This window comes from Rhipicephalus sanguineus, chromosome 8 (assembly GCF_013339695.2).
Source record: "Rhipicephalus sanguineus isolate Rsan-2018 chromosome 8, BIME_Rsan_1.4, whole genome shotgun sequence".
Lineage (NCBI taxonomy): Eukaryota > Metazoa > Arthropoda > Arachnida > Ixodida > Ixodidae > Rhipicephalus > Rhipicephalus sanguineus.
The window spans coordinates 73,192,088-73,212,319 of NC_051183.1; the positions used below are offsets into that span (position 1 = coordinate 73,192,088).

A 20,232-nucleotide genomic window follows, 5' to 3' on the forward strand; every position below is an offset into this window, starting at 1 on the left:
TAATAGACGTACACAATGTTTTTTTTTATCTCAACGCGAAAGCTTTAAGTGTCCTTTACATGAAACTTTGAAAAATAGCTTCGTGCTCTACGTGGCTATCAGCGACTCGCGCTCTGCTAGCAGTGGCGTACGCCCGTACATCTATATTGTACGCAGGCATTCTTTAATGCATCAAGCACTGAGTCACACCTGCACACAAAATTTGTCAGGTCACGTCTACAAGAACGTGGACATCAACGCTACCCAAATGGCAGGACATATATAGGCCTTCTCGAAAAGTTTTCGATGATCTTTGAAAACATTAAAATAACATGCACTGCAGATGACAAATCCGCTTTCGTGTAAGTTCGCTACTTACAAGCCGAGCTAGCGCGCTTACGTTCTGCACATTTTCTTTTTCTTTTCATGCCGAGAAACATGATGACTGTAATTCAAATATTACTTTACATGCTCATGCAACTACATCAAATTGAATGCGCGAAACGTAAGTAATCATCAAAGCATTTTTCACTTCCGCATGGCATTGTCAAATAAGTTAAAGCGGAGACATTTCTATTTATTTAAATATCCTCTTCATTTACCCTGACTTCTAATCTACAAGCTCAGTAACTGACTACAGCTTAAAAAGAGCCTTGACGTTTCTTTTTTCCCGTTAAAAAGAATAAATGGCTTAAGCACAAATGAATTAAATAATTTAGCGAGATTGCACATATTCATGTTACATCGTAAGAGGAGGCACATGTGCCATTATCAGCGTTTTTCATTGGTGGTATGACCAGGGAAGTCTGTTCAGTGTGTTCTCCTGAGAAATCACGCGATAGCAGCAAACTTGGCATGAACTCGTCCCCACATTCGTTTGTCTACCAAGACTGAGTAGGCAGTGAACAGAGTGGATGCTGCGGCGACTAGACCGGTTGAAAAAGCATACCACACTCGATCCTTGTAACAAGATGCAGGGAGCATGTAAATCATAACAGTGGTGGCGACGAGGGCTTATTGCGATCATGGTGACATGCCTCCACGCTCAGATGAATATTGTCATAGATTTAGAGAAATTTACATAATCTGCATACAAGTGTAGCGTTGAACCTCGCTATATTTCATTAGTGTGACTGGTTGCTGATCATTCACTTTTGAGAGACAATTAAAATAACCTACTGTCAATTTTTTTTCCTTGTGAACTGCTCGCATTGCTGTAATAACGCGCCGAAGCCTCTTAATTGAGAGAAAAAAAGAGAATTACTTGGAACATATTTCCTTTTGGATATCTGTATAGTCAGATACAACTTATGAAGGCAGGAGAGGCTCAGCCAAAATGACCTAAACGTGGCAGTCGGTTGCCTATGCAATTAAACTTGTACGTCTAGTCCCATTCTTGTGGCCGAACTGCGGAGTCGCTGACTGCCCGCCTCATGGGGTCAATATGAAAAGCGCGCCCAATGGAACACGCTTATGTGGAAACGCCGCTGTAATGTCAAGTCCTACCCAGCGCCAGAAAGTCAAGACTAAGACAAATTTTGTACTGCAAAACATATTAAATTTATCCGTCCCATTCGACAGCAGAAGGAAATTGATCGCGGCCCTAATCCCTGGCCTAAGTGTCCGGCAGTGGCACTTAAACATCGGCGCTAGCGCGCTCTTGTATATATCTAGTGTTCACTTTTTTTTATTTTGTCGCACTGCCTAAGCGGATTTGAGAAGCTACGTAGATAAAAGCGCGTCGTTGAGACCTCCCCTGCTTAGTGCCGCAACGGCCCCAGCTGCTCACATGAACGGCGTCTGCTCTTTCAATGAATTCATTCAATTTTTTAATTGTTATTGTGACAGTTAATTGGCACTTATCTCAAGTGAGCATATCCTCTGATATTATATGTATCCAGTGCGACCCTTCGATTGAACCACAATTATGGATTTCGTACCAGTTTTATTTTTTCTTAACATTATCCGAATATTAGAAAAATCTAAAGTGCTCCACTGCAAATGCTTGGAAGAGAACCTGGAGTGTCACTCGTTGTTCGTGCCACCTATAAACGCAGACGCTTTCTGACCTACTTAAATACTTCTTTTCAGTTACTGGGAGCCAACAAGTAGTCTTTCCTGAGTTGCTACAAAGCCGGACCGCTAATGGCGGCAAGGTGCTGAGAATTACTCAAGATCTCACTCTGAATCTCGAGAAAAGTTCCATTCTGAGCAAGAACTTTCTTCTTCGTACATACGAGGATAGGATTATGAAGCACACTTACGTAAGTTAAGCGCACTCTTTTCCCCTGAAAACCTTATATTCTCTATGTGCTCTGGTAACCCTGCTTGATAGCGTACCTAACAACTGGGACAAAGAAATACATAATTGTTGTATGTGGAATTCGAAAGGATAACGTCCGTACTCCATGTTATATAATTCGCCGCATCAGCTTTCCTCTCCTAGAGCACTTAACCGCGCTCAGTGAACCGAGATGTCTTGCGTAAGAACAGGATGGGCCCGTGCTCCTGCCTTCCTGTTCAAATCAGAGGGTGCACCTTCTCCCTTGTGCACTGAGTCCAGTGAAGGCATCGGTAGGTTTCACTACCTAATGTCGTGCAACTACCGTTGCCCTCAAAGGAGGAAGCGCATAGAGAGTAAAAAAAAAAGTGACAGTTTTACCGCAATGGCGAAGCAATGAAAGCGACAGCAAAATATTGGAATGTCACACGAAGAACGGCAAGCAACTCGATACCTACAGTGCGCCGCTCAAGCGCACAGCACGCATGAAAAGCACACGCACAGGACGAGCGCCAACTAACAACTGTCACAGCTGGACACTTGCAGCGTGCCGCTCAAACACATAGAAGCACGCTCGAAAAGAACGCGGAAATATACGCAGAACGAGCGCGAACTCAAAACTTTCACAGTTGTTACTTCCTTGTGTTTGTGCAGCGCGCTGGACGTGTTGACTGCGCACAACCCCACCCTCCTAGATATTTTTTTCTTGAAAATTTCGCCGCGTGTAGTGACCCCTCTGCGTATCCTGCCACGCGGTGGCGTTGGAAGCATTGCTTACTCGGCGTTCCACATCGCGAGCGGGTACAGTAACGGGCCACTTCTTTGTGCGCGTCTCAAGGGCAGTTGAAACAAAATCTGGAAGCGTTGCTTTATGGCGCGTTTTTTCCTTCTGATTTATTGTTCTTTCTGGCTTTTATTTATATATACGTGCATATACATATTCGCAACATGACGGCGACGGGAAAGAAATTCACGGATGATTATGATATTGCCTAATGCGGATTCTGCGCGCAGCTTCTCAACTGCTAGCCTCGCTTCGGTTCGCGGTGCATGCCTCAACCGTGCCGTAAGGAAACGAATGTCTGTGCGCGTGACATTGGCCGTTTCAATCTTTGCTAGAATGTGTACTGCGAGTACTGTTGTTAAGTTCCCATTACGCCATAATTCTCCCGATTGCGAATCAGCTAAGTGCCCACTACGCGTCCGTAAAGCAACAAGGCTTTGTAGTGGGTTGGCCTTTAAAACACCCACTCGTTGCGCAATTCACATGTTTTGACATCTGGCGCGATTTAACGCCTCTGCCACGCAATATTACATGCGTTGAGGAGGCTCCTTCCACAACATGACATTCATATAGTGTTTTATTCCGCAGCTGTTTCAAGCAATAGCGTAACTGTGGTAGAACACTCGCTTGCCACGCAGACGGCCTGGGTTCGGTTCTCACTAGAACCGAAGTATTTTTTTATTTCTATCTTTCTCGATTTGTCGGTCATAGACAGCTGATGATTTTTCGCTCGCAGCCACGACGACGACAACGGAATTTCAGCGAAACGTTCTCTTTAACGCGATCGCGTTAAAACCCGATGAGAGTGACCATAAACTTGGTATCGCAATAAAAAAATGTGGCTGTCCCCACGAGTGCACTAGGCAGAGTGTTTCCACAAAGATGCACGGGTGATTCGCAAGAAAACGCGTGTCATTTTTTTAGGCTTTCGAAGAGGGAATGACTTAGGTGAAACATGATGTGTCATACGTTATGAAAACAGAAGCTTGACTAAACCAATTATCGGCTAGGCCTGTTAGGCTAAGCCCGCCTGAGGCTAAATCATCGTCACCACAATCACCACTACGAACTTCGATAGGCTAAATATTCCCCGAAGCATTTACGCCATCTTAAAGGACGAAGGCAACCTTTCAAGCTGTTGAAGCCTCCATTCCCGCTTGGTACTTTTTGTTCCTTAACATTTCGCCACAAAAGGTGGCAAACTAATAATTCGGGTAGTTATTATGCTAGCGCTGCTGTGCGCTCATTACATTAAACAATTAGAGCAGAAGTGAATAAGTTACGTTTTCGAATGGCAAATTACAGTAATGTGTATAGGCAGGTCGGACTTCCTTCTGCACAGGTACTTCGTGACCTTCTGAAAGAGTTGCGGGCTATCAATTACTACCTGCTACATTTAACACAGTTGACTGAGGTTGGGGCATATTGAGCACAGAAAAACCAAATAGTGGTGTCTTTTTATTGCTTGTTAGCAGCAGCTTGGCCACTGCGTGCACTTTTGCTGCTGTGACGTTCGGGAGTGATTGCACGGATAACGTGCTTAAGGTTGTCATGTGACCTGGACAAATGTAATTTCAGTGCATTTTGACAAGGCATTAACGACCGGGCCTCAGCACATATGATGGCTGCAGCTATATTTAAAAGTTTACTTTTGGCTAGTTCATAAGACAGTAAAAGCTCATTCCCTGAGCATGAAGAAGCGCAGCAGGTACGCTGGTCTGGAAAAGTCAGGCTCAGCTTCTACAATAGCAGCCATTTCAGTAAAGTTTACGTCCAAGAGTGCGACGCCTGCTTAGAGAAGCCATTTCTGGTGCATCGCGTGAGGAAACGTCAATACAGTTGGCTAGGTACTTAAATGGCGCGGTATTTTAAGCTGAAGCACAAAGCCTGCGATGTTAAGGTAGGACGGCGAACCTGATGTGTGCGTGCGCATTATATTGTTTAGGAACAATGATTGTTGTACGTAGTAATCCCGAGCGTGTAATATTTAGGTGTACTGTGTTTTAATACAGCAAGCTCATACTAGTAGACGCCACCCCAACCGTATTTTCTCACGCTACGCAGGATGGAGAACAAGACGGAGTGTTGGTTCAGCCAATTATACTTTAAACGAAGAAACGTTGAGACTATCCGGCGAGCAATTTAACTGTATTGTAGCGGAGCTGTCAAACTTTCCCTTAGGCCGCTAGTCATCAACAGATGATTATCATCACCATGAAGCGGCACGCGCTATCTTCGTCCTCTTCTTCTTCTGCTTCGCTCCCAGAACGTGTGTGCCGATATGTCCGGCGTGGCATGCAATAACTCTGATGGGCCAGAGAACGAGTACAGAGAGAGCATGAAAAAAAAGAGATAGAAAGAAAGAGACAGAGCGAAATTGTTGGCGAGAAAAATTTCTTGGCGAAGCGGAATTCGAACGCGCGTACCAACGATCCAACGATGAGCGTCGTAGCCATTCGGCTATCCAGGCACGCTGGCACAGCATAACAAAGCCTTGTATAGTATAGCATAGCAATCGAGTGGAAAGGGAAGTGAGGGTGAGGAGGAGATGAGAGAGTAAAGCAAAGAATGGACAGAAAGATAAAGCAAGAAAGCATATATATATATATATATATATATATATATATATATATATATATATATATATATATATATATATATATATATATATATATATATATATATATATATATATATATATATATATATAATATGCACTCCACGAAAAAAAGGAGTATTGTGTCACCTTTCGGGGAGTCTATTTGCCACGTGTATGTCTCTCTTAAAGTGGTACGTTAACTCTCTTTTAGGTTATCCGACACTCCGAAGAGAGTATGATGTCCAAAGAGTGTGGACATGCCTCTTTAAAGAGAGTCATATGCATGGCAAGTCAAGACATGAAAGGAGCGAAAAGGCTGTTTTTTTGTAGAGTATACGGAAATACACAAATAGGAATAAACAGACACAAGAAAATCACAGAGAATAGAGAGATGACACAAAAAGAAAGAAAGAGATGAGGAAAGGAAGAAAAAAAATAAAGAGAAACAAAGAAGCCGGCCCAGCTCCGCATTTTCATGAGGCTTGACACTGCTAGTGCGAGGCTCCCTTCATATTTTAGCAATTTTTCAGCAAGGTAGAAATGTCTTGGAGTTCTGCCCTTAATATGCAAGCATGTAACATGATTAGATAAGTGCAAATAGTTGGGCTCGTGATTTCATCGCAAGTATGTGTTGCAGTATTTATTTTCTTTATAATATGTTACCCTTAGGGTCAAATGGCAATGCGGAGAGGGGTGAGTTGTTACAAAAACGTAATTGAACAAAAAGCAGTGAATATAGTTAGATTGTACAAATACATCTCATTTACTCCAATGTTAGCTAATACTCTTATGTAGCATGTTAGCTAATACATCACAGAACCTAATTATACAATGTTACCTAAAGCATCAAGGAGCAAGTGGTTCTCATTAATACTAATAATGCTACGGGGCAGTCTGTTCCACTCCTTTGATGCACGAGGCGAAAATGATTTGACGAAAGTTTTTGTGTTCCGTGAAGGGATGCCTATTTTGTGATGATCAATTAGGCGGGATATGTGCTTTGGGCGAAGTATAGTTGGTCATGCAGGAAGAAACGGTGATGCATCTTCTGAAATACTGTTAAATGGGAAACTTTTCCACGAGATGTTAAAAAAGGGAGTACAAGGGAAGTTTGTACTCCCTCCATATGGAGCACTAGAAAAGTTACATCGTAAATAGCCAAGCATGTGGCTAGCATAGTTAGTAATGTATTGAATGTGTAGCCACCAGTTTAGATTTGTCGTGTTGCGAACTCCAAGTTATTTGAGAGTTCACAGAATCCAGAGGAATGTTATAACGTAGGTAGTAAAGCGGTGAGGCAGCGGAACTTCTAGATACACGCATTATTTTTCACTGTTTAGAGGGTTGGTGCCAGCAAATTTGTGGCTTGTGCGTTCTTTGCTGTAAGCGTTTCCTATAGCTCCAGGCAGCATGGTGCACCTTTTGATGTGGACAACTTTCGGTTTCGGTTTCTGAGCGTTGACGTAGAAGCGTAGGGGGCTTGGTCACGTGACCACACAAGGCTTTGACGCACTTAGCCAGGAAGCGATCGAAACTCGGCGAGTGATGTAGCAACCGATGCTTTACCGGTACTATAGTGAGCTAGAATATATTCTAGTTCACTACAGCCGGTACGTACGTTGCGGAGGTGGCGGAGGTCCGGAGGTCAAGTCACTACAGCAGATCTGGTGTGACGTCACTACAACTTTCGTTGCCCATCATACAGAGCTACGTCAGTGTTGGCGCGCTACCGATGGGTTTCGATCGGGAGAATGATCATTTAGGTACATTTTCGAAGTGAATTAAAATATATTGTAAACGTTTGCTGTGTCCGACCCTTCGTGTGGAGTGTCCTTGCATACAGAGGAAACCCAGAACAGGCTTGTTATAGCCTCGAAATTTGATGGCACCACCCCTTCAATATTTAGGTACATTATCCATTTTTTAGACACAGCACTAACATCGGACTGCAATACCTTAATGTCAATATTGCTTGAAATTTCTCAAAAAATAACACAGTCAACAGCAAAGAGATGAATGTTAGACGATTAACGGATGAAAGTTCATTAATATAAATGAAAAAAAAAAACAGGGGGCCACAGACAGAGCCTTGCGGAACGCCGGAATGAACTTCCTGAAAAGAAGAATTGTGACCGTGTGCAGTAACAAATTGTTATCTGTTAGTGAGAAAACATTTAGTCCACCTTTTATGTTACCGTGAAGATTTATTTGGTGTAGTTTGTAAAGTAGCAGTCTATGTAAAAACCTTGCTAAAAGCTTTTGAAAAATGTCGACACATGCAGTCGGCATGTCGTGATTTATCAAGAATTGGATGTAAATGATAATGAAGGATATAAACTGCGCTTCACATGAAAATGTTTTGCGGAAGCCAGGTTGTGCTGTCGTGAAGTATGAATTTGATTCTAAAATGTTAAATAGCTTAGTAATTATTATATGCTCGAGCCGTTTACAGCAAGAGAAGTTAGGGAAATAGGACGATTGCTGGTCGAACAGCTTTTATTACCAGATTTATGAGGTGGAACGAGTTTCCCAATTTTTGATTGGCTAGGAATAGTTGAATTATCCAGTGACCGCTGAAAATTTTACTTAGTATAGTGGAAGTGTAAGCTCTAGTAATTTTCAAACATTTTGCGTTATTACCATAATACCCGGGAGAAGAATCATTCTGAAGTGCTTCAATGAGCCGTACAACACCAAGGGATTCAATAATAACTGATGACATGGGTAAATAATTGTGTGAACTCATGCTGGGTAATTCATTACGGCTATCTACAGAACAGCTTTATTGCGATAGCAATTATATGGACAGTCTCGGCTGGAAAATATCCGTCCCCGTCGCCGTCATTCACCGTATATGTATAAGCATGTATATATATAGAAAGGCCACGAAGAAAAATAATTAAGAAATTCTTTCCGACGCGCGGAATCGAACGGGCGACCTCTCGCTTTGCAGCCCGCCGCGTTAGACGTTAGGCCACGACAGCACCGTCTCTCAGCCTGCTAACGGCGAGCTATTTATATACACCATGCAATTCAGCATGATTTCTTAGAGGCCACATAGATGGCGCGACGTGCGCCCGTGTTGCGCGCTTTAAAGATCGTCGCCCCGCCCCTGCTAACGTCGTTGCTGTTCGCTCTACAAGGCGTCGTCGCTTTTGTGCGCTTATCTCAAGGAAAGAAGGGGCGGCTGGTGGGGTGCTTCGCTTCGCTCGCTGCAGCGGCCGCGTTTGCGAAAGGAGCGCGCTGTTCAAACAGAAATAAGTAACAACTGTGACAATTAGTTCGCGCTCGTCTTGTGTGTACCTGTTCGTTTGTTTCGTGCGTCCTGCTTTATGTTTCAGCAGTGCGCTTCAAGTGTCGAACTGTGACGCATTAGTTCGCGCTCGTCCTGTGTGCGTTCTTTTCTTGCGTCCTTTGGGCTCGAGCGATGCGCTGGCAATTTCGAGCTGCTTTCCGTTCTTCGCGTTACATTACAATTTATTGCTATCGCGAGCATTGCTTCGCCGTTGCGGCGAAACTGTTACTTTTTTGATGAAAGAATCGCTAAGAGCAGCGGTGCAACGGGCTTCACTAATTTGGTTACCGGATGAGTCAATCACGGAAATATGGTTGTCGGATAGGGTATTATTGACTCGCCCTTTTTTCGTTAGTTTGTAACATGGAGGGCAAAACGTTAGTTAGAAAGTTATGTTTAGCGGACTTCAGTGCAGCTATATAGAGGAAGGATGCAGATTTGTAAAGAGCCCAGCGCGGGTGGTTATCAGGTAAGCACCTTGCGGTTAGATAGACGTTTGATGCCAGCATTGTGGCATGGCGCACGCGCGCTAGATGTAACGATGCGGCAAGGAATATACTTATTTGTTAGTTGAACTACCTCAACTAAAAGCATATCCTAGTTCGACTAATTTACTTGAGTAATAACTATTTACTCCAGTAATAACTAAACTAAGAAACACATCTTGATACCACACCGAGTGCGCTTGCTCTACCTGCGCTCGCGCACTTTCGATCACAATTTGCCAAAACGGCAGGAACAGAGAGGGGGGGAAGCTTTGTCTCGTTTACCCGCATGCTTAGACCTGCTGTGGCCATAAGACTCAGTATTTTCACCTTAATGCACTTTATGCAAATACGCTTTAGTTAGAATATAATATACCGTTTGCGCCGCTTCTCCGCGCCACGTGGTATGAAAACATGTACAGAAACACTGAGAAAAGCAAGTGAGAATTTCTCAATCTGATACAACTTTGTCACATCCTAAGTTAGGTACTAAACATACACCTATTTAATATTCCGAATTCAGCATGCGCCATCATCAACATGTTCGTGCCTTTATGATGACAAGGATGTGCGTAATCCGTTGGCCGACTGTCCCATGCAAGTCACTTACAGACGTCGACAGAAACAGGAACTCCACATGCTACACTCACAGTAAATTGTTTTGATTAGGAAAAATGCGCGGACCATGGCCATCCACAGTAAATCGCAAAGCAAACATAGCGCTTCAACAATTGTTTAGTATCTTACATCTGGGATGAATATTGAGTTTACATCGGTTTGAGTTAACTAGAATATATATATATATATATATATATATATATATATATATATATATATATATATATATATATATATATATATATATATATAGGAAAAAGGTATACGCTTCTAAAAAACTGTTTATTTGTCGACGTTTCGATCGGAGACCGATCTTCATCAGACCATCCTGATGAAGATCGGTTTCCGATCGAAACGTCGACAAATAAACGGTTTTTTAGAAGCGTATACCTTTTTCCTAATTATTTTACGGCAACCAAATACAGACTGTTCATAATCTACGTACCGTATATATAAATTTCATTTTCAATTTTTCTGCTATACAACCAAGTGGAATGGATAACCGTCACAAAAAATGGTGTCCACTCATTCATTTATTTTTATATCACTAAACAAAGAAGTGATGAGCGAAAGAACGATGAGCTCATCGCATATTCTTCGTGATTTTATTCGTTATTTTGCAGCATGATGGAGAAATACTAGAAGAAGATCTTTACCACGACGCTGAACATTTGGCTTCTGTTATGGTGTCCGAAGATGATGGCTTTCAAGTGGTACGGCAATGTGCTTTTACTAATCAGATTTCTTATGCTGGTATTCTGTGTCGATACCGCATTTTCGTGCAATGCCGCTCTCTGATAGAACAAGTAAAGTAAACAGTGTGCTGTATGCCAGCATCTCAGCGCAGGAACTCGTTGCTGTGAATTATTAGGAAAATAGACACGCTAAATACAATTATTTTTCTTCTGCAAGCATCACCAATATAGTATGCATGTTTCCGTAGCCCAGAAAAATTTCGTAATCCGCCACCGATGTTTAGTTCGCACGATTCCATTCTTGAAATCTAGGGTTTGACGGAATCCCGTCTGGCTGGGAGGAGGCAACGTAAAAAGGAACGCTGACCACAATAAAAACACTTGTTCACACTCAAGTTCGAAAATAAACTTATTTAGCGCAGATATTCATTTCTCCGATTATCACTGATGAAAGTATCACCGATGATCACGATAAATATCACGCATGAAAATAACCAAGGACTTTATTGTGAACAGTTCTCCCGTGCGGGAGCCGAAACGTTTTGTTTGTTCTCACGTGTTTTCATTGTGGTCGGCGTTTATTCCTTTTTACAATATAAATTTCTTGAAGTTAAATGGTGCATGCATAGAAGTACGCAGTGTCCTTTGAATCCATCACGAACAATATTAGCAGGCTATTATTGTTTCCGTATTTCTAAAATTGCAGCCCTGTATGGCTCTAAATGTTCAAACTAGAACACACTGAATGCTAGTATTCCGAGAAAGTGATTGCGATATGCACAATTATTAGAAAGTAAATATCAAGCCCAAGCTTGACTAAAAACTTGTTAGATTAATTGAGAGATTCTTGCGCGAAGTAAACTTAAGTAGCGCAGATATTCATTTCTCTGGTTATCACCGATGAAAATATCACCGATGATGAGGATAAATGTGGCTAAGTAGCGTAACCAGAAATTTGTTTGGTGGGGGAGGGATTGAACCATACTTTATGTATATTCGTGCTTGCGTTTCTATGTGAGCGTGAGCGTGTATATATATATATATATATATATATATATATATATATATATATGTGTGTGTGCATGTATAGTTCAAAAAATTCGGGGAGGAGTTTGAAACTCCTCCCCACTGGCTACACAGTGACATTAAGCATGAAAATACATGAAAATAGCCCTGTTTCCTGGGATTTACAATAACTGCAAAAAAATATTGAGAGATGCTTAAAACTTCCTCAGAATATGAAGGTGAAAACCTTTAGTTGGAACTACTGTAGTTGAACTTTCTGATGCTCTGTTCTTGCACTAGCGGCCTCTCTCTTCACCATTTCTGCATTGTCAGAACTTCTGAGCCACACGTTGCTCTCCTCGGGCCGCTGCCGTAGCTTTATCCATTGCCGTTTTCTGCTAAAAGCGGTTACGAGTAATTTCGAGGTGTACTTCCTAGGTCTTCCCGCCCACAAATAGGTCCTTGCCACGCGATATTTGTGCTTTTTAGTCTTATTATTCACGCGAACACCGAATATGCGGCTTTCGTGCGAGTCAGTACTTATGTACTTCCCTTGTGGTAAATGCTTAATGGTTATCCCAGAGACAATGGTAAGTACTTTTCTCTACAGTTTCATCATTATGCGTGACAGACTTCGCATCATTTTAATCTTTACAGGAAGGTGTGCTGGGGCCAACGCTGCGAATAAAGCCACTAATTGAAGAGAGAACGGTGGAAGGAAAGAATGCTCATGTTCTTTATGAAATTGCTGATGATGCAAATCCCCTTAGCGCCAATGGTAAGCGGGAAAGACATTCGCAACATTTTGCATCAATACTGTACCCGATTCCATTCTGACAAGCAACTCTGACCACGCTATATCTCAAATCGCGTTAAGAAATCAGTGATATATCGTGAAAATGACCATCGATCGACTTCGCTTCGGGGGTGTGACGGCTGCGCCTTCTGTTACAACACGATCAGCGCACGTAGGTAGACTATAGTGCAGAAGAAGTAACACCACTTAAAACATTGCCATGAACAGTGACGTCAGCCTAGTAGTCTACTAGTCGCGTCCACCAATGCTTCAAATTCGGTTTTGCTGGTGAATTCAATACTCCGTTAAAATTCTCAGAGACCGCTTTTTTGAAATATCAAAGCGCCGAATGGCTCTTCGCGGGAAAGACGTCAAGTTTCCCGCTTGACCTGACCGCCTGTGTGAAATTATTGTTAATTTGTTTAAGTTCTTTAAAAACTGCCGTAGTCGATGTCTCTGATAATCATGAATTCTGTCGATTTAGAAATAGCAATCATGAAGTTCGCAAGCAAATATTCCATTCCCCTTATTTGCACGCACGTTATTATTCTTTTTTGAATGACGAATAACATATTTTGCCAGAAAATCAACATTTTAATCGTAGTTGGTGTCCAGTGGCGGGAGGCGGCGAACATTTCGGAACGAGACGACATACCTGGAAGGCCCCTTTTTGACTAGAATTATAGCTGTCTTGTATTCTAATATATCATTTCCTTCTTTGTCAAGGTGGCAAGAATGACGTTGCTCGTCCCGAGCTACTCGTAACCGTCGACAGCGCGTTTAGAAGGCAATTCAAGACTGTTCTCACACTTCTTAAATACATCATTATTGTTTTAAATTCGGTAAGAACTTGTATTGTAAAAGTTACCTCTTGAATCTTAGTGTTCTCATTTGGAAACATTTTCCTTGAAGCAAGTTCGATCTTTGCTGGATTGGCACTTCTCCTGTGATGTGTTTCAGCAAAAGTAACGAGGTATATTTTTTTGAAGGCCAACGTGAGGTACATGACAGTGCAAAGTCTAAGCGTACGACTCAAGCTTCAAGCACTTGAAGTTTTCGATGTAAGTTTTGCCTTATTTCCTACGGTTAATTCTATAAACTGTGGCTTCCAGGCGATTTCCGCTCAATGAATGTTCTATTTCTTTAGGAATACACAGAAACGATGTTTCTGTATCGTGAGGAGAGTTATCTTGCGGCGTATCGGTCTCTAGAAACGTTTAAAAACTACGTGGCTCAAAACCACTACAAATATGGAGATTTTGATGCTGTATATCTTGTTACTGGGTAAGCAATATTACACAAGAAAGTGCGAGTGTACATTTTTGACAAATTGCTGACTTTAAATCTATTTGTCCTGTGATATGCGTAGGGTCAACATGGCACTACACAATGGATACAGATGGAATGACGATATCCAAGGTGAGCGTTGGCGCATAACTGTGAATACGATTTATAACAACGCTGCAAACGTATGCAGGAGTACTTGTATGAATATGACCATGCCGTGAAAAGGCAGCATTTTGTATTTGACTAGGCCTAAAATTTTCTGTAGTTACTCTTATCACGTTTCTTAATTTATTTTCGCTCATATTTCTGCGTACTGGTGTGCCTTTTCAGGAAGTCAAATTACACTGCTTACGTGAGGATTAGAAAGAATAAGAAAGGTAATGAACAAAACAAAAGCAATTTGGTTGACACAGGTAGGATCCCCAGTACTTTTACAGCACTGACATTATGGCCGAAAAGAATACCAGTTTGAAGCACCGCTCGCTTGGTTAAGCTAAAGGAATTAAATTCATACGTCTCGTGGCGCTCGTGAAGTTTTAACTTGCGCTCCTTCTTTAGGTCTGGGCAGAGAATCCCTCCTAATAGCAGTGGGCAGAATTTGTTCACATCATGAGGAGTTGCTTTTCTAGCAGAAATGACACCTACATCGCTAGGTAGTCTACAAATCAGATAGGTATTCTGCGTGAGGAGCGCGCTGAGCTCACTAAAATTTGCGATGACATTGTCACGAGCGGAGAAGGGCAGCGAACGACGACGACGAAGTGCTGAGTGGAACGCGCTTGGACTGCTGCAGCGTTGTACGCTTTTGGCTGTCAAATATACCCTGTGTATATAGTTTCTTCCCCGTAACATCTTTGGTGGAGGTGCTGGGTAAATCTTCGCAGGAGGACGTAGCCGCCGTGTTGGGAAGACGGTCGAACCGGTGAATGATGCGTCTACTTTTTGCCTGTTCGAAGGGACGACATTCTGCAATGACCGACTCCACAGTCGAGCAATCCTTGCACAGCAGAAAATTAAATGCGTCATCGGCAATTCCCTTTAGTATGTGTCCGACCTTTTCCTCTTCAGGCATGTCCTTGTCTATATTGCGGCACAGAGCCAACACGTCCTGGATGTACGCGATGTACGGCTCTGTGGAAGTCTGGACACGAGTTGCGAGTTCTTTCTTTGCAGCTGCTTGTCGTCCGATAAGCTTCCCAAATAAATCGCGTAATTTTTGCTTGCATACATCCCAACTTGTCAACTCTTCTTCATGTGTCTCGAACCAGAGTTTTGCAGTTCCACGCAAGTAGAAGAGGATGTTGTCCAGCATCAGCGTTGGGTCCCAGTGGTTGCTGCTGCTGACGCGCTCATACAGAGCCAGCCAGTCGTCGACGTCCACGCCACTTGTGCCGTTGAATGTGCCAGGATCACGAGGGTGCACCACAACGATCGGCTGTGGGTCTGACGGATCTTGTTCGCACTGGTTCGCTTGGTCCGTCATTGTGGCAGCTGCAACGCGCCGTTCGCTGCGAAGATCCAGTTCCTGGTGCTTTATAGCGAGTCGTACCCTGCACCTTCCACCAAAGATGTTACGGGGATGTTACGGGTAACAATATTTTCGCAATTTCCGAACATGTAATAAATATTATGACGCCTGAATTTTCGACATACAGAATGATGGAGAACCACGCTTCCCATGACTAATATTCGTTTTACAGCATGCATGGTAAATAATTCGGCTTTGAATTTTATTGGCTTTCTTTTTTTCTTGTGCTACGGACGAGTGAAATCTTTACAGTAGCTGGAGGTCGGTTATTCAAACCAACGACTACATAAGGTTCGACTACAAGCTGAACCTCATGTTTCGCCAAAAGGAACAAGAAACTTTCCATTTTACCTTTCGATTGTGTCATTCCTTTAAGAGCCTGCATAGAGAATTGCATCCTCATTAATAGTAATTTTTCGGGCCTTACATCCTAAAACCACGATATGATTATGAGAAACGCTGTAGTGGAGGGCTCCGGAAATTTCTACCACCTGGTGTTCTTTAACGTGCGCCTAAATTGAAGCACATGGGCCTCTCCAGCGTTTTATTTCCGTCAAAATACGGCCGCCGCGGCCGGAATTTAATCCCGCGAAGTTCAAGTCCTCAGTTCAGCACCATAACCACCAGACCACTACGGTGGGTTATTAGTCTCCTTAATAACGATGCCAGAACAATACGCCTTAGCGCTCTCGTGCCTTCTTTGATGTATGTTCACTAGTAATTTAGTTGGTAATGACTGACACCGAGTCTAATCTTGTAAAAGCACTCCTTGAAATTCCGGGGAAAATTCCTGCTTCTTATATACCACTGATTGTGCGGCTGCTATGCACCTGAGTTATTGTGGACCCCTACTCACACCAATACTATGCAAGCGGAAATGAATCGTCTTTAACCGACACTTTTGACGCACAGAGCCACTTCTAACTGCACGCTTTGGAAAATTCCATATGTCCATCTCGTGCGCTAGTGGCTTTACTATTCTGAGCCTCCACTCTGGATTGGATCATTTAACTTTTGTTGCAGCAGGCTTAGATAAATGATTTCCTCGTTTGTATGCAATGGTCCTAAATACGTATTTACAAACCTGCCGGTGCCCTAAATTCACTGTGACTTAAAAAAAAGTATTTTTTAAAAATACGTCGCAATGCAATAAGTCGAAAAAATAAGTAGCAATGGCGCGAAGAAATTACGCAGCTTATTTCATTGTTTTCTCCACTTACGCTCAGCCGCCGATGTTGATTGTAATATTGCGCCAATATCTTTCTTGCCTTGAAGTTGCAATGTGATAATAATGAACTCCAGGCAAGTATCGACATATGTGCCTAGGAACCACTTGATGATAGGATATTCCATAACCATGAGCATCACCGTTTACTGCTAATTGTGGGGTGGGGGACTCCACATGGGTGTGTATAGATGCTGCATTCTATGCATCATTACGCTTGAATTAATAGAATTGGCGACAGTCCATAAGGGATAGAAATCTCACTTCGAAAGCTGTAAGTGGATGCAAACAATACATTTGAAAGAGTGTAGGCCTCTTGCTGCAGTTGGCGAAATACGTTTTATGGATGTTCCCGGTCCTACGTGTGGACATACTGTCTCATGCATTATTTGGTGCCTCTCACCAGCTGCTGGAAGAACCGGCCCAGTACGAGCAGAGGGCACCAGGTTTATTAGGAGAATATTAGCTTTGAAGAGTGAAATTTTCGGCTAGTTGGTTGAATATATAGTAAGGGAGTAGCGCGAAAGACAGGGACAGAAGAGGCCCACATACGACCACACGTAGCGCTACGTGTTGTTGTATGTGTGCCTCTTCTGTCTCTATCTTTCGCGCTGCTCTCTTACAAAATAACAAACCTACACCTTTTGGTGCGTCTTCAAAATTCTTGGGCGCCACTGAAACCAGCAGATACTTATTTACCAGAACAGCTGGTGCAAGAGATGTGTGGAGCAAGTACCCAACTGGTGGCAGCCGCTCAACAACCGTTCAGTGCGATGAAAGTCAAGTTAACTAGTGCTAGATTTGTGTAGAGTCCTGTCAGTTTACAGAAAAATGTGTCACTTCACTTGTGCCACAATTATTTGCAATATTAAAAATGTAAAAGCTGATGACATCATTTTAAGTTCTTTCACGAGCATTGCAAAGTGTCCGTCTTTTCTCTTTGATACCTATCTCATTGTGTTGGTTGCATGTTTCTTTCACTTTACTCTACGGCACTATCGACTAGTCCTCACGTGTATTAGACGCAGCTAAAACGGTGTGTATTCAAGGCAGCCGGTAAAATATCAGTCATACAAGGAGAGCAGGCGCTGATTTTACCAAACCAAAAAGTTATACGTAGTTGTAGTGTGCGTGGTAGTAGCTGAAGTTCGACATGCCAGCCGAGAGCTAAAGGCCGGTGAACAAGCAATACTGCTTGTATACTTTATGAATAAAGTGCAAAAATGCAAAAAAAATAAATAAATCAGTGCATTCTCTCCAGTCCCACCACTCATTCACGCGCGCGCCGATTATTTCGATTTACAGGTAATATTTTTACAGACAAATGCGCTGTGTTTGACTCAACCGTCACTTATTTTACATAAAATATTATGCACAACCCACTCAAAGCCTTTCCGTCATGTGTTTCACCTACAGGCTGCAGAATCTTTTCAAAGGGCTCTATCAAGCGCGTAAAGGAATGTAGATAAAATTAGCAATTTTACGCTTGCTAAAATTAAGAAACCGGCCAATGCTGACGGCGACAAGCCGACGCATCAATAAAATTTGTCGCAGCTGCAACCTAGACCTCTCCGCCTTGCCGTACTCCCCACATAATCAGCGACGTTACTGAGGGGCACGAGCGCAATCACAAGTAGCACACAAATTCGATGGCACAAAACAAGATATACATTCGCCGGGCTAGATAATGTAGTGAACAGGATATGTCTGAAAGCAGGGCAAACTCAGTAAAGGCAACAGCGAATATTGCGTGGCCCACAAACCATGAACAAATTCTCTGCTGCCCCTGTCGCTATCTATCACAGTGGTGGTGCCAATATAACGAGCAAACATGACGGCCGCTATTGTACAAATATTTCCGAGTTTGTCGACAAACGGTGCGAGTTTGTTTTTTCTAGTTTGTATCTATGGGACAAACTTATTCCCCAGATTTGTAAATGATACAGCTCATGGAATCTACATCCGACTTTCCTTTAAATAGATATAAATGGGAGGAAATTCACTGGCTCTTATTTTTACAGGAATCGCGTATGTGGCAGGTGCATGCACCCATCAAAAAGTTGGCATCGGTGAAGACACAGTCGGAACATTCTTCGGAGTGCGAATAATATCGCACGAAATTGCACATCTGTGAGGCACCTGTCGATATAATTCATACATTTCTTTCTGAATGTGTGTGTATGTAGATTCCGTGGTAATTCAGTGGTTGATGCAATTATGCACGCAACCTTAACTTGGCGGAGCATTGGCACATTGGAATCTCCTTTTTTCTTCTTATACTCGCTAGTCAAGACAAGAAAGAAAGTTAGAGCCGGTGTTGATGCCATAATAATATTTACTTAAGCTTATAACTGAAGGACTGTAAAACAAATATTGGTGCAGCAGATGCATGAAGCATCTGCTGTTGGTGTTGGAATGCTGGTGTAGATGCCGGATGAGTAATAGCCGGTCATTTAATTTCTGATTCTGTCAAAATTTCTTTAAAAGAAGCGATAGCCTATGTGATCATTACAGAATATTTATCTCAAGTTGCTACAATGCCAAAAAAAAAGAAAATCGAAGGCTTAAGGTTATGAACTTATAGATATGTATGTTAACCCTTTCTGTGGAACTGGAATTATTTCCGAAGGATCGTATAGATCAGAACATTTCTCGCTTGTCGGGGGTAACAATTTTTCTTAGGGACTATACACGCGCTATCCGCAAACCCGCTCCGCACGTGGCGGGACACCTGCCGCCCGCAAAGGGAGGAGGAAAAACCGGAAAGACGCCAATCGTCGCACACGGGGTACCGGTTTTTCCCCTCCGTTTGCGGGCGGCAGGTGACCCGCCACGTGCGGAGCGGGTGTGCGGATAGCGCGTGTATAGTCCCTTAGGGGACTGCGGGTCAGGTAAAACGAATCACCGCAATAACGCTCATTCTGTCTTTGGCGCATGTCGCCCGCGAGCCATCGCTCAAATTAGCCTTGACGTTATCATACCCGCTGTCCGCAACTAACCGCGACTTTGTGATAACTAGGGTTGAAATTATGCATCCTTGCTCGAAACGTGGTGCGAGAGTAAAGAGAGCGCTGGGTTGCAACGCTTCGCTTGTGGTATCAACGACTGATTACAGTGAATGAGCAACAAGTGTAGTGGCGTTTCTCACATCGTTCTCCTGAAATTTACATTCGTCATTTTTACAATTGCGTTTTTCAAAGAACATCCGTCTGCGTCGTTCCTTGCTTTTAAAGCGAAGTTGCACATGGGCTCCCTAATTGCGTCCGTGAATTGCGTCCTTGAGCAAAACACGCGTACATGACGAACGTCATGTGAAGTAGGTACTTTTGAAACAAATGGGTTTCTTATGTACTGCATGATTTCATACTGACACCGCGGTTGACCGCTCTTTATTGATAATACGCATCATGCGCAAAAGAAAATCCGGTACTTCTGAGTGTACGTCTCATTATTCGCTCTATATAATCAGTAATAACAACATATATATTCCTCATAGCAATATTCACTCTTCCAAACCCAACGTAGCCACACCTTCGCTGAATTCTATCTTCATAGTAGTCGAAAGCCTGCGGCTTTTTCTATTGCTGCAAGCAATTGAATATTTAGCCGCCTTCCAAACGTGCTTTTTTGCTATTTTTTCAATGCAATCATTCTT

At 42.7% G+C, this 20,232-nt stretch overlaps 1 protein-coding gene across 1 annotated transcript; it reads left to right on the plus strand.

Annotated features, from left to right (window-relative positions):
• Positions 1 to 204: 204 nt before the first annotated feature.
• Positions 205 to 12,578, plus strand: LOC119403323 (uncharacterized). The gene is made up of 4 exons (XM_037670265.1): positions 205 to 484; positions 2,071 to 2,243; positions 10,665 to 10,754; positions 12,399 to 12,578. The coding sequence occupies exons 1-4, from the start codon at positions 406 to 408 to the stop codon at positions 12,576 to 12,578; spliced, it is 522 nt and encodes a 173-aa protein (XP_037526193.1). The 5' UTR covers positions 205 to 405.
• The last annotated feature ends 7,654 nt before the right edge of the window (positions 12,579 to 20,232 follow it).

Coding starts and splice junctions, on each gene's coding strand:
- LOC119403323 (XM_037670265.1), top strand. CDS start 406: ATGCCGAGAAACATGATGACTGTAATTCAAATATTACTTTACATGCTC. Junction 485..2,070: donor TCAAATTGAATGCGCGAAAC/GTAAGTAATCAT, acceptor ACTTCTTTTCAG/TTACTGGGAGCCAACAAGTA. Junction 2,244..10,664: donor GGATTATGAAGCACACTTAC/GTAAGTTAAGCG, acceptor GTTATTTTGCAG/CATGATGGAGAAATACTAGA.